Source organism: Gekko japonicus, unplaced genomic scaffold (genome assembly GCF_001447785.1).
Source record: "Gekko japonicus isolate JY-2015 unplaced genomic scaffold, Gekko_japonicus_V1.1 scaffold1321, whole genome shotgun sequence".
NCBI classification, from domain to species: domain Eukaryota; kingdom Metazoa; phylum Chordata; class Lepidosauria; order Squamata; family Gekkonidae; genus Gekko; species Gekko japonicus.
In genome coordinates this window covers 455,735-467,616 of record NW_015177053.1, presented here as the reverse complement: position 1 = coordinate 467,616, position 11,882 = coordinate 455,735, and the positions used below count along the sequence as shown (strand labels likewise).

Sequence of the window (11,882 nt, the reverse complement as noted above, 5' to 3'; positions counted from 1 at the left end):
GAGCAGCCCTCTTTTGTTGGAGGAAAGCTCCTTTAGGCCAGATGAACGCTTCCAGCTTGGCCGAGCACCATAGGCGAGATCCAAGAAAGTGCTGTTCTCTCTTTGCAGCTGATGCCCAGGGAGGCCATTAGCAGCCTCTTTGATAACTACACTTGGGTCAAGCACACAGAAGACCCCCAGATCCTGGGGAAGTCTGCGGTCTGGATCCACCCCAAAGTCAGCGTGTTTGTGATCATCCTCCTCTTCTTCCTCATGAAGGTAGGCGTCTGTCTGAGAGCGTGGGTTGTGCGGAAAGCGCTGACAGAGCTCTTAACCCTACAGTTTCCCCTTTGCAGATGTAGAGGGATATCCTCAGGTCCCAGAGAAGTGCTGCATCACTTCCTGGAGCACTTAGCAAGTGATAGCCACTAAGGCAAGGTGTGCTTTTTTGAACAAGGCCAGTTGTGCTGTGTTAATAGGAGGGTCGTAGCAGATGGCCCTAACCTGGATGGCCCAGGCTAGCCCAATCTTGTCAGATCCGGGAAGCTAAGCAGGGTCGGCCCTGGTTAGTGCTTGGATGGGAGACCGCCAAGGAAGCCCAGGGTTGCTACACAAAGGCAGGCAATGGCAAACCACCTCTGAACTTTCCACCAATAGTAGTAGTTGGGGTGGTGGGACAGCCTGCTCCAGTAGCATCTTGACGTCTCTCCTGGTGCTTTATAGCGAGAAGAAAGGGCAATGCCAGTCCACCTTCCTGTCTATCCAATCAGATGTCTTCTTCAATGATGCTGTGGCTTCCAGTGTTCCCTTTAAGTAGGGCTGCCAAGCCGCGGCGGGGGATCCGCACGTCTTCACAGGATCCCTGCCGCGGGGGACAGCGATACGCGTTGCACCGCCGTCGCCAGGATGTGACGCTACGCGTTGCTCTGGCAACGGGGCTGTTTGGAGTCCCGTTGCCAGAGCGACGCGTAGAGTCACATCCTGGCGACGGCGGTGCAACGCGTATCGCTGTCCCCCACGGCAGGGATCCTGTGAAGACGTGCGGATCCCCCACCGCAGCTTGGCAGCCCTACCTCTAAGCTTGAGTTAGTGTGAGCTAGCACGTGGTTTTTTAGCCTCCAGCTCACACTTTTTTTTTTGTCTCAGCTCAGGAAGGATGGCTCCAGGCAGAGCAAACTAATTCATGCAGTAGCCCAATCGCTCGCTCACAACTTTAATGCCAGTAGCTCACAAAGTAGAATTTTTGCTCACAAGACTCCACAGCTTAGAGGGAGCATTGCTGGCTTCATAGTCATGTGACTTTCCTTTGTAATTAAAAAAACCCCCAAACCAAAGCCTGAACAGCTACTTTTCTTTTTTGCCTTCAAAGAGGAAGACCCAAACGGCACCATCCTTTAAGCCCTTTAACAGGCTTTCCCCCCCCCTCTCTGTGAGACTTCTTTCTAGCCTTCTTGCTCAGGGTGCCAATCTCCAGGTGGAGCTGGGACTGCAGGAGTGCAGCTCCGACAGTAAGGAGCCCAGGGGTAGTTTCCCTGGAGACCATGGCTGCTTTGGAGGGTGAGCTCTATGGCATTATACCTCACTGAGGTCCCTCCCCTCCCCAAACCCCGCCCTCCCAAGGCTCCACCCCCAAATATCCAGGAATCTCCCAACTCGGAGTTGGGATCCTTTCATTCAGCACAGCCTGAGCTGGCCAACCCACACCTCCCTAGTCCATTCTCCAGTGCTCTGCATGCAGAGTTTCCCCCGCTGGCGAGTCATAACTGACTGCTCCCCATACAAAAAGAGTAATAGGGCTATTTTGGGGCAGGAACACACAGGAGCAAAGTTCCAGCTGGCTCCCGAGTTGGCCACGCCCAGCAGGAACTCATTAGCATAATAGGCCACACCCAACAGCAGAAACTCATTGGAATTGGCTGCATTAGGGGTATGTGGCCTAACATGCAAAGGAGTTCCTGCTACAAAAAAAGGCCCTGGGTTTTGACCACAAACAAGGTCAACAGAATAAGAAGCAAAAGGTGGGTGTGGCTGGATGACCACACTTCTGGTAACATGGGGGTGCGGCCTAATGTGCTAATGAGCTGTGCTGTCAGGGGTGTGGCCCAATATGCTAATGAGTTCCTGCTGTTGGGTGTGGCCTATTATGCTAATGAGTTCCTGCTGGGCTTTTTCTACAAAAAGAGCCCTGGTAGCTTTTGGATCTTTGTCTCCCTCCCCCATAGGATTTAGTTTAAAGCCAGAAGGGGATTCCTGGGGGGAGAAAAATGCAGGAAGAGTCCCCAGTCCTTGCATTCACACATCACAGGATCCAACCCATTAAACATATATTTTTTTAAAAAACATTGCAGAACAAGTTTATGAGCATTTTTGCTGTTTGTTTGATAGAATAGTGAGGAGTGGTGTAAGGTAGGGATGGGCACAGGCCCATAAATGAACCACAGTTCGAGCACAGACCAGGCCAGTTCGTGGTTCGCGAACCGGGGGTTTGGGAGAACCGCCTCCCATGATCCGCCCATGAACTGCCTTCAGAGCTCACTCTGGGAGCTCAGTCGAGGCGAGCAGTCTGACTCGACTGAGCTCCAAAGGCCTATAAAGGCCTTCGGAACTCACTCTCAGGCTGGCCGGACCTGGAGGTGGGCCTCGAAGGCATTTAAATACCTTTGTGGCTCACTTCCGGTTGGGTGGACCAACCCAGAAGTTGGCTCCAAAGACATTTAAATGCCTTTGGAGCTTACTCGGGTCCCGAGTGGTGGGCTCCGATGGCATTTTAATGCCTTTGGAGCTCACTCCTAGGTGAGGCTGCGGCCCCACAAGCTTCCCGAACCACAAACCGGTTTGTGGAATGGAGACGTTCGTGGAAGCTCGTGGTTCGGTTTCATGAAAACCCCGAACCACAAACCTCCATTTTCCCCAGTTTGTGCCCATCCCTACTGTAAGGGGGTGGCTAGCAAATGCTGTGGGGAAGCACTGATTTTGTAAAATACTGATCGGTCCCTAGTTCCCATTCTTCCCGCCCCGCCCCGGCCCAGGATATGTGGATGGCTTGCATGAATTTCCCTCACTGCTTTCCCGCACCCCAAAGCCTGCAATGCCCTCACCCATCCCCCGCCTCGATCAGGCTCCCCTCAGACTGTTCCTGACCAAACGGACTTTCAGCAGAGCTGTGAGAGACGCCAGTGCCACACACTAACCGTTGCTGCCTGTCCCCTCTGTCCTAGTTCTGGATGTCTGTGGTGGCCACTACCATGCCGATCCCCTGCGGAGGCTTCATGCCTGTGTTTGTGCTGGGTGAGTCTTCATCTTTTCCCAGGGCTTCTCCAAGGGGGATTTTTCACAGCCAGGTCAGGACTGTAATGGAGCTGACAGGGAGATGCAAACCCACGTGGGAAAAGAGGGTTCTCGGAGGCAGTTGGGTCCCTGGCTCCCTTTCCCTTCCGGTGCCTTTCGGGAAAACCCATTAACACATCAGCTTCTCCTTTCCCTGCACCTTCTCCCACGCCAGCCGTTGCCCACAACTCACCAGTGCTGGTCTGTGCTACTCTAGTTCCAATGGCTTCAGCTTGAACTTCAGTCGTATGTAGCCAGTGCAAAACAGCTTTCCTGCAGTTGAAAAGTGGACCTTTTGAGCTCACGGGAGTAGAATATGGTAATTTTGCTTCTTCTCCACGTGTCTGTTACTGAAGCCTCGATTACTATCTCAGATACTTTGTGGCAGCTCCACAGCCTTCCTGCTGCTGGCCCACGATTAGGCCGGTGTGAACGATTTCCCGAGCATTTCAATTAGGCTGGTGTGAACGATTCCCCGAGCATTTCTCCATATGTCGTTGACAAATGTGGCAGTGCGGAGGTGAGGACCCGTTTCCTCTGTTAGGCTCCCGGGTGTGAAATGTTGGTTTCTTGATGGTTCCCAGGGGCTGCCTTTGGACGCCTGGTGGGTGAAATCATGGCCTGGCTCTTCCCCGATGGAATACTATTCGACGGCATTCTTTACAAAATCTTACCTGGAGGTTATGCGGTGATCGGTAAGTCCAGCCCTCACTTTCCGCTGTGGCTGGAAGATTTTTCCCCCCAAGCTCTCTCCACTTGTACGATGCTGACTTTCCGCCTCTTTCTCTCCCGTCTGGGAAAGGCGCTGCGGCTCTGACCGGCGCAGTGAGCCACACGGTGTCCACAGCGGTGATTTGCTTTGAGCTGACGGGACAGATCTCTCACATCCTGCCCATGATGGTGGCCGTCATCCTGGCCAACATGGTGGCCCAGAGTTTGCAGCCGAGCCTCTACGACAGCATCATCCAAGTGAAGAAGTTGCCCTACCTGCCGGACTTGGGCTGGAATCAGATCAGGTACATCCGGGGAAAGGATAGAAGGAAGGGGGCAGATTAGGAGATGGTGCAATGGGGGTGGCGTAGGTGGAGGGGAGAGGCCCAGCCACAAAGAAGAAGCCAGTGCCAGCCCTGTCCTGGATAGCCCAGGCAAGCCTGATCTCATCAGATCTTGGAAGCTAGTACTTGGGAGACCTCCAAGGAACACCAGGGGTGGGACAGAGGCAAGCAATATCAAGCCACCTCTCTGAAACGTCCAAGCCCCACTAGGGGTCGCCAGGAGTCAATTATGACGTCCAGGTGCATGCACACACACACAATACCAAAAAAAGAAGAAAAAAAGAAGCCAGTGCCAAGAAGATGGGAACTGCAAATACCGGGATCTGCAGGCACTGCTACAGGGCACAGCTTTCAAGATGTTTCCTTCAGTAGATTCTCAAGGTGAGCCAGGGGTGGGGTGGGGTGGGGTGGGTTGCAACCAATGCTCCCTCTAAGATGTGAGCAAAAATTGCACTTTCTGAGCTCCTGGCATGAAAGTTGTGAGCGAGCGATTTGGCTGCTGCATAAATTAGTTTGCTCTGGAGCCCTCCTTCCTGAGCTGAGACGACAATGTGTGAGCCGGAGGCTAAAGAACTGTGAGCTAGCTCACACTCACTCGGCTTAGAGGGAACACTGGTTGCAACCCCACTCCTGTCCAGTGTGTGGGGAATGTTGCCTTGTAAAGAGACGTTCTGTGGGGAGGTCCCCCGGCTTCACGTTGTCAACTCCTCTGCTCCTTTTCCTCCTCTCCTCCTAGTTGCTGCAGAGGGACATCTATTCTCATCGCAGGGCTCTTTTTGTAGAAAAAGCCCAGCAGGGACTCGTTAGCATAATAGACCACACCCAACAGCAGAAGCTCATTAGCATATTAGGCCACACCCTGATGACACCGCTCATTAGCATATCAGGCCGCACCCCTGGTGACACAGCTCATTAGCATATTAGGCCGCACCCCCATGTTACCAGAAGTGTAGTCATACAGCCACACCCACTTTTTGCTTCTTATTCTGTTTACCCTGTTTGTTGTCAAAAGGGCTTTTTTTGTAGCAGGAACTCCTTTGCATGTTAGGCCACACACCCCTAACGTAGACAATCCTAATGAGTTTCTGCTGTTGGGTGTGGCCTATTATGCTAATGAGTTCCTGCTGGGCGTGGCCAACTTGGGAGCCAGCTGGAACTCCGTTCCTGTGCGTTCCTGCCCCAAAATAGCCCTGCTCATCTGTGATTCCCACATTTATCGGACTCCCTCCTTAGACATGTGGCAGGCCTGCTCAATATGAACTTTCGAACGGGCTGCAAAGACTGCTTTATTCCAAACATTATTTGACTGATCCATTTGATCAGTCTTTTGTGGCATGTCACATGATGTGAATTTTTTTCGCCAGCTGCCTTGAATGTTTCACATTCACACATTATTTACACAAATAAATAAAATTTGCAACAGGCGTTTGAAATGCTTCAAGTGGATATACTGCAATGGGTTTGCCATTATTATTTATCTGCAGTCCTAAGAATGCTTTCCTGGGACTAAGCATCATTGACTAAAATGGGATTTACTTCCACATAGGCCCTGTTTAGGATTGCACTGTTAGTTTCTAGAAGTTTTCCTGCTTCTCATGTGTATTTAATTTATTGGGTTTTACTGTGATTGCAGACGTTGTTAACTGACTCACAGGGTCCTGCCGGTGAATATTTATTTATTTATTTGCTTATTTATGCTTTACTGTGGTCATAGTTTGCCTGTCTCACTGAGACTCAGTGCAGATTACACAGCGTAAATCGATGCAATGAATGGCTAACGAACAAAGCCCCTTTCCTTTCTGTTAGCTCACTCTTTCTTCTTCTTCCTTCCTTCAAGCAAATACAACGTCTTTGTCGAGGATATTATGGTGTGTGACGTAAAATTCATCTGGTCTAACTGCAAATACCGGGATCTGCAGGCACTGCTACGGGACACAGCTTTCAAGACCTATCCTTTAGTGGATTCTCAAGGTGAGCCGGGATGTTGGTTGCAACCCCGCACCTCTTCAATGTGCGGGGAATGTTGCCTTGTAAAGAGATGTTCCATGGGGAGGTCTCCTGGCTTCACTTTGTCCTCCCCGCTGCTCCTTTTCCTCCTCCCCCACTCATTCAGTGGCAAAACACTGCACTTCTCCAGCTGCGTAGCACTGTGGTCATTCTGCGCAGACCACTTTTTGCTGACATGAAGTCTGTCGCTTTGGCATAGAAAACGAATGTGCATAGCTAAAAGTGATGGTAAAGGTAAAGGTAAAGGTTCCCTTGCTCGAAAGCCAGTCGAGTCCGACTCTAGGGTTGCGGTGCTCATCTCCGTTTCAAAGCCGATGAGCCAGCGCTGTCCGAAGACGTTTCCGTGGTCATGTGGCCGGCATGACTAAACACCAAGGCCCACGGAATGCTGTTCCCTTCCCACCGAAGCGGTACCTATTTATCTACTTGCAATTTCTTGCTTTCGAACTGCTAGATTGGCAGGAGCTGGAACTAGAGACGGGAGCTCACTCCGTCATGCGGCAACTCGGGTCTCGAACTGCTGAACTACCGACCTTCCACAGCCTGCAGTTCAGGAGTGGAGTCCAAAGTCAAAGGGGGCAGACACTGAATGGATTGGACCCAGTCCCTGTTGGAGTCCAGGCTAATCCCGGAAGGATCTGTTTTGGTCAACTATCTGTGTCATGAGCCTGGGGAGGGAGGTCTCCTTCCTCACGAAAATGGGGTGGGCTCACAAAAATAACTGTAAGGTCTCAAGCTTCATACCTGGGTTGGGAGGCCAGGTCTCTTGCTATAGTGGGAGATCTCTTGGAAAGCTGAAAGTGTCACGGTGACACTCTAGGATTTGCCCCAACCATAGAGTTTAACCATAGAGTTTGGGGTGAATCTTAGAACTTCGCCTGACGAGATGACATCACTTCCTGTTTTGTGCTGGAAGTGACATTGCACATTGGTGTGATGCTGTCTGGGGCTGGAAGCACCTGACCTGGCCTCTCCCTACCTCCCCACGACTTCCAGACCAAGCATAGCAGCCTTACAACTCAGCCGGATGCCACTGCCACAAGCCCTCCCTATTCCCCACTCACCCAGCAAAGATCCCAGCTCAGAAAGAAGACACAGCCGGCTCAGGGCAGCAGGAGGAAGAGAAGCCTCAATGGAGGCCAGCTGCCAGTGCAGCAGCCCTTGCTACCACCAAGAATGGCCCGGCAAGGGACCGTCAAGGCCAAGGCTCCAGGCCAGGGAGGAAGAGGAGATGCTTGCTGTAACTACCTTCTTGGGATGAAAAGGACAGGACTGGGTGCTGCAACCCTTGCTCCTATCCCCTTTCAAGGGTAATTTCATAGAAAAAGAGGTGCAAAAGCTCATTAGCATAACTCATTAGCATAATTTATTTGCATATGCCACACCCGCTGACATCACTGGAAGTGTATCAGAAGGCAACACCCACCGCTCAGGCTCCACTGGACTGTTTTGGATTGCTAGCGATGGGGGGGGGGGAACGTGCAGATCTGTCCTCGCAGAGGAGGGAGAGTTTGTGCCTGAATAAAACTTGGTCTTAAAGGTGCCACTGGACTGTTTTGGGCTGGGGGCCGGGAGGAGCTCTGCAACTTACGTGGCTGCTTCTTGCTCTGACTGAGGGCTGCTGGGAGCAGGGGGTGGGGCTTGTTGCATGTGCCCGCCCCCTGGGCTCTTTACTGCCGGAGCTCTGCTCCTGTGTGCTCCTTCAGGAAATGACTCCTGCCCTTTCATCCCTGTTCTGAGGCTTGGAGAGCCCCAAAGAGGTAGGATGTGATGGCAGAGGAAAAAAGGGTGGCACTGGCAAGCGATATTTCCTCTAAGCTGAGTTAGTGTGAGCTAGCTCACAGGTTTTTTAGCCTCCAGCTCACACATTTTTGTCTTCGCTGAGGAAGGATGGCTCCAGAGCAAACGAATTTATGCAGTCGCCCAATCGCTCGCTCACAACTTGAATGCTCACGTTCTAGCTCTCAAAGCATAATTTTTGCTCCCAAGACTCCACACCTTAGAGGGAGCATTGCTGGCAAGGGAGGGCTCTCACTGATGCGGAATCCTTTGTCCCGGACCCCTGATTCCTCCTGCTGGGTTGCCCACCAGGGCTGGCAACCCTATGTCTGGATCCCCCCCCTTGGCCACCAGCAGGGGATGTGGAGCAGGGAGGGTTGCCAGATCCAGGTTGGGAAACTCTTCCTGATTTGTGGGTGGAGCCTGCTGAGGGTAGTAATCTCAGTGGGGTGCAGTGCCACAGAGTCCACCCTCCGAAGCATCCATTCCCCCCCCCCCAGAGGAACTGGTCTCCTGTAGTCTGGAGATGAGCTGTAATTCTGGGGGATCCCCAGGTCCCACCTGGAGGCTGGCATCCCTAGGGTGTTGCCATAGGCATGTGCACTAGCACACTAGAGCGCACGGGAAATGTAATTCCTGTGCTTCCTAGCACCCCCTGACATCGATGTCTTACAGTTCTTGCAATCCCACCTTGCTCTGATTTCCCCTGGTCTCCGTATGTCTCAGGAAGGGATAGGGGCACTGGGGGGGGGGCTCTCAGCCCCTTTTGTGTTCCCGATTGTGAACAGAGTGGAGCCCGAATTGAGAATGGGATCAATCCAGAATGCACAGCAGATGTTCTCCAGTATGTTTCACCAACATCATTCCAGACTGGACTGGGTCTGCCCATCACTGATGATCAACGGGAACACCTTATTTTGCGGCGAAAATAAATAGTACATTGAAATTCAGCGCGTGGTCCTAAAAAGCACCATCAAGTACTGCAGAGTTTAGTTAATCCCAATATGAATGTCTGACCACAACTGTGTGACATGGCAATGCTTTAAAAAACCCCAAAACACTAATATTAGGTCCATGTCAAAACTACGAAAGGATCGTTTCAGTTTTGCTTACATTAGAAAATACCTCTGTCTTTCACTGAGTACTGGACCTTCCTATTAGCCTTCCATTAATCTGGGGGAGATGTGCATGTCCTGCATGCCTAAACTAGGGCAAAAGGGCAAAAAGGCCAAATCCAAGAAGCAGCTTTGGGACCCCTTAAGCCAAACTCTTGGATTATTTGCTTGCTGATTTCACATGAGAGGAGGGATGACCAGATCTGTAAAGATCTGTCTTTACTCATGGGCACTCCATGAAATTGCTGAGCGGTCGGGTTAGAACGGATAAAAGGAAGTACTTCACCCGAAGAGTGATTAACACTTGGAATTCACTGCCACAGGAAGTGGTGGCGGCTACAAGAATGGACGGCTTCAAAAGGGGATTAGATAAGCATATGGAGCAGAGGTCCATCAGTGGCTATTAGCCACAAGGTATAGATAGGGGCTCTGGGGCAAGTGATGCTCTGAAATCTTGGTGCTTGGGGGGGTCAACAGTGGGAGGGCTTCTAATGTCCTGGCCCCACTGGTGGACCTCCTGATGGCACTGGTATTTCTGGCCACTGTGTGTCACAGAGTGTTGGACTGGATGGGCCTTTGGCCTGATCCAACATTGGCTTCTCTTATGTTCTGATGTTCTTATGTCTTGCAAACAGTTTGGTCCCTCTAGCCATCAGAGAATCAGTTCCTAAGACTGATTAGATGCTCATTCAAACTTCAAATGGAATCCTTGAAGCAGAAAAGGGGAAGGGTGAATCTTCCTCCTCAATCCTTGCTCTTTGCAGCCAGGAAACTTGGCTTTCTTCTATCACGGTTTTGCTTTGGATTTTTTGATCCTCCATCATTTTTCATGAAGGGGCACACATCCAAGACTTGGGATTTGTGTTCCTAGCCTCACAGGTCTGCTCTCACGCAAGCAAATCCAGGGGGTCTTTTAAATGAAATAGACCAAGAGTTTTTAGCAGCTAAGAAAGCTTTGCTCAATTTCATTTCCCATGCAGTGGGAAAATGGTCAGCTTGGAAAAATATAATGCCGTGTTCAACTAACTCTTCGTCAGAATTCCCACAAACTGGGGTGCGGACTGATGAGCAGACCAAAAGGGGGAAGGGCCTGATCTGGTTATGAAATCCAACGGCATCAGAATTCAAGGGGGTGGGGGGAGAAGGTCACACAAAGGAAATGAAAGTTTGGCTCCAAGTCTGCCGCAAACCTGAGCCGGAATGCCTGCCGAATAAGTCATGCAAGGCATGGAACGGGTTTGGCGGCTGCGACATCTTTTGCAGTTCTGTGAGTAAGACTGACGGTGGGGGCCGAGGATGCCACTCGGGGGACTCGACAGGAGGCAGGGGGAGTAGCGACAGAAGGCCGGGGCAGTGTGGGCCTTGGTCATCTTCCACTTGGCATTAGGGAACGGCACTTCGTGTGGGAGGGAAGGAAGCCTCAGCTGAGCTGTTGTCACGTAGACTGGTCTGAGCAGCTGCTTCTTTCTGCGGGAACCTCACGCTGTTTCTGAACAGCCAGGAGAAGAAGAAGAAGAGGAAGAAGAAGAGGAGGAGGAGGAGGAGATTGGATTTATACCCCCGCCCTTCACTACCTGAAGGAGTCGAGGAGTCGCTTATATATAAATCTCCTTTCCCTCCCCCTCCCCACAACAGGCATCCTGTCAGGAAGGTGGGGCTGAGAGAGCTCTTTTGAGGACTGCTCTTGAGAAAGCAGCTCTGAGAGAACTTGTGACTGACCCAAGGTCATACCAGCAGCTGCATGTGGAGGAGCGGGGAATCAAACCCGGTTCTCCCAGATTAGAGTCTGCACTCCTAGCCACTACACCAAACTGTAACACTGGAGAAAGACGCCAATATCTTTCAGGAAGGGCAGTGGTAGGGTTGGATGTCCTGGGACATGATCTGGGTGCTGGGTTGGGGACTGAATCCAAGAAGTAGGACGCTCCGGTTAAGAGAAAAGGGGCCTCGCTCCCTTTTGAAGGAGATGGTGCAGGGCATTCACCTGGCCTGTTGAGCCCCCCCCCCCAGCTCCCCGCATGAATTGGAAGGTGTGCCCTAAGATATACTGCATTCTCCCCCAAGCCTTCCCATGGCAAGGGAGGACTTGTGAGGGGGGGGGAGGCATGCTGTTGTTCGGGGAAGCTTGCCCACCAGGCCTGGTCTGCTCCTTAACAAACCCCTGATAAACGGCTCCAAACACGGCTTGAAAAGCACTTGTGGGGAAGGCCGAGCCTTCTTAAAGAGCCTTCCCTATGAGGATGGGTTAGAAGAATTTGTTTCTCGCTTTAGAGGTAAGACTGCTGAGGCAAGACACTGCGGAGTGTGTTATGTGCCGTCAAGTCACTTCCGACTTATGGCGACCCTATGAATTAATGACCTCCAAAACGTCCTATCATTGACAGCATTGGCATTGAGAGCCAGTCTGGTGTAGTGGTTAAGTGCGCGGACTCTAATCTGGGAGAACCGGGTTTGATTCCCCACTCCTCCACTTGCACCTGGCTGGATGACCTTGGGCAAGCCGTAGTTCTGATAAGAGCTGTCCTTGAAAAAGAGCAGTTTCTGTCAAGCGCTCTCTCAGCCCCACCTACCTCACAGGGTGTCTGTTGTGGGGAGGGGAAGGGAAAGGAGTTTGTAAGCC

General features: G+C 51.7%; 1 protein-coding gene across 1 annotated transcript in view; it reads left to right on the top strand.

Annotated features, from left to right (window-relative positions):
- Positions 1 to 11,882, top strand: part of CLCN1 (chloride channel, voltage-sensitive 1) — an 82,224-nt gene that overhangs the window by 52,008 nt on the left and 18,334 nt on the right. The window contains exons 12-16 of the mRNA XM_015428122.1: positions 109 to 258; positions 3,198 to 3,267; positions 3,891 to 4,001; positions 4,109 to 4,322; positions 6,199 to 6,332. Of these exons, the coding sequence (XP_015283608.1) occupies positions 109 to 258; positions 3,198 to 3,267; positions 3,891 to 4,001; positions 4,109 to 4,322; positions 6,199 to 6,332 (679 nt within the window). The remainder of the gene's footprint in view (positions 1 to 108; positions 259 to 3,197; positions 3,268 to 3,890; positions 4,002 to 4,108; positions 4,323 to 6,198; positions 6,333 to 11,882) is intronic.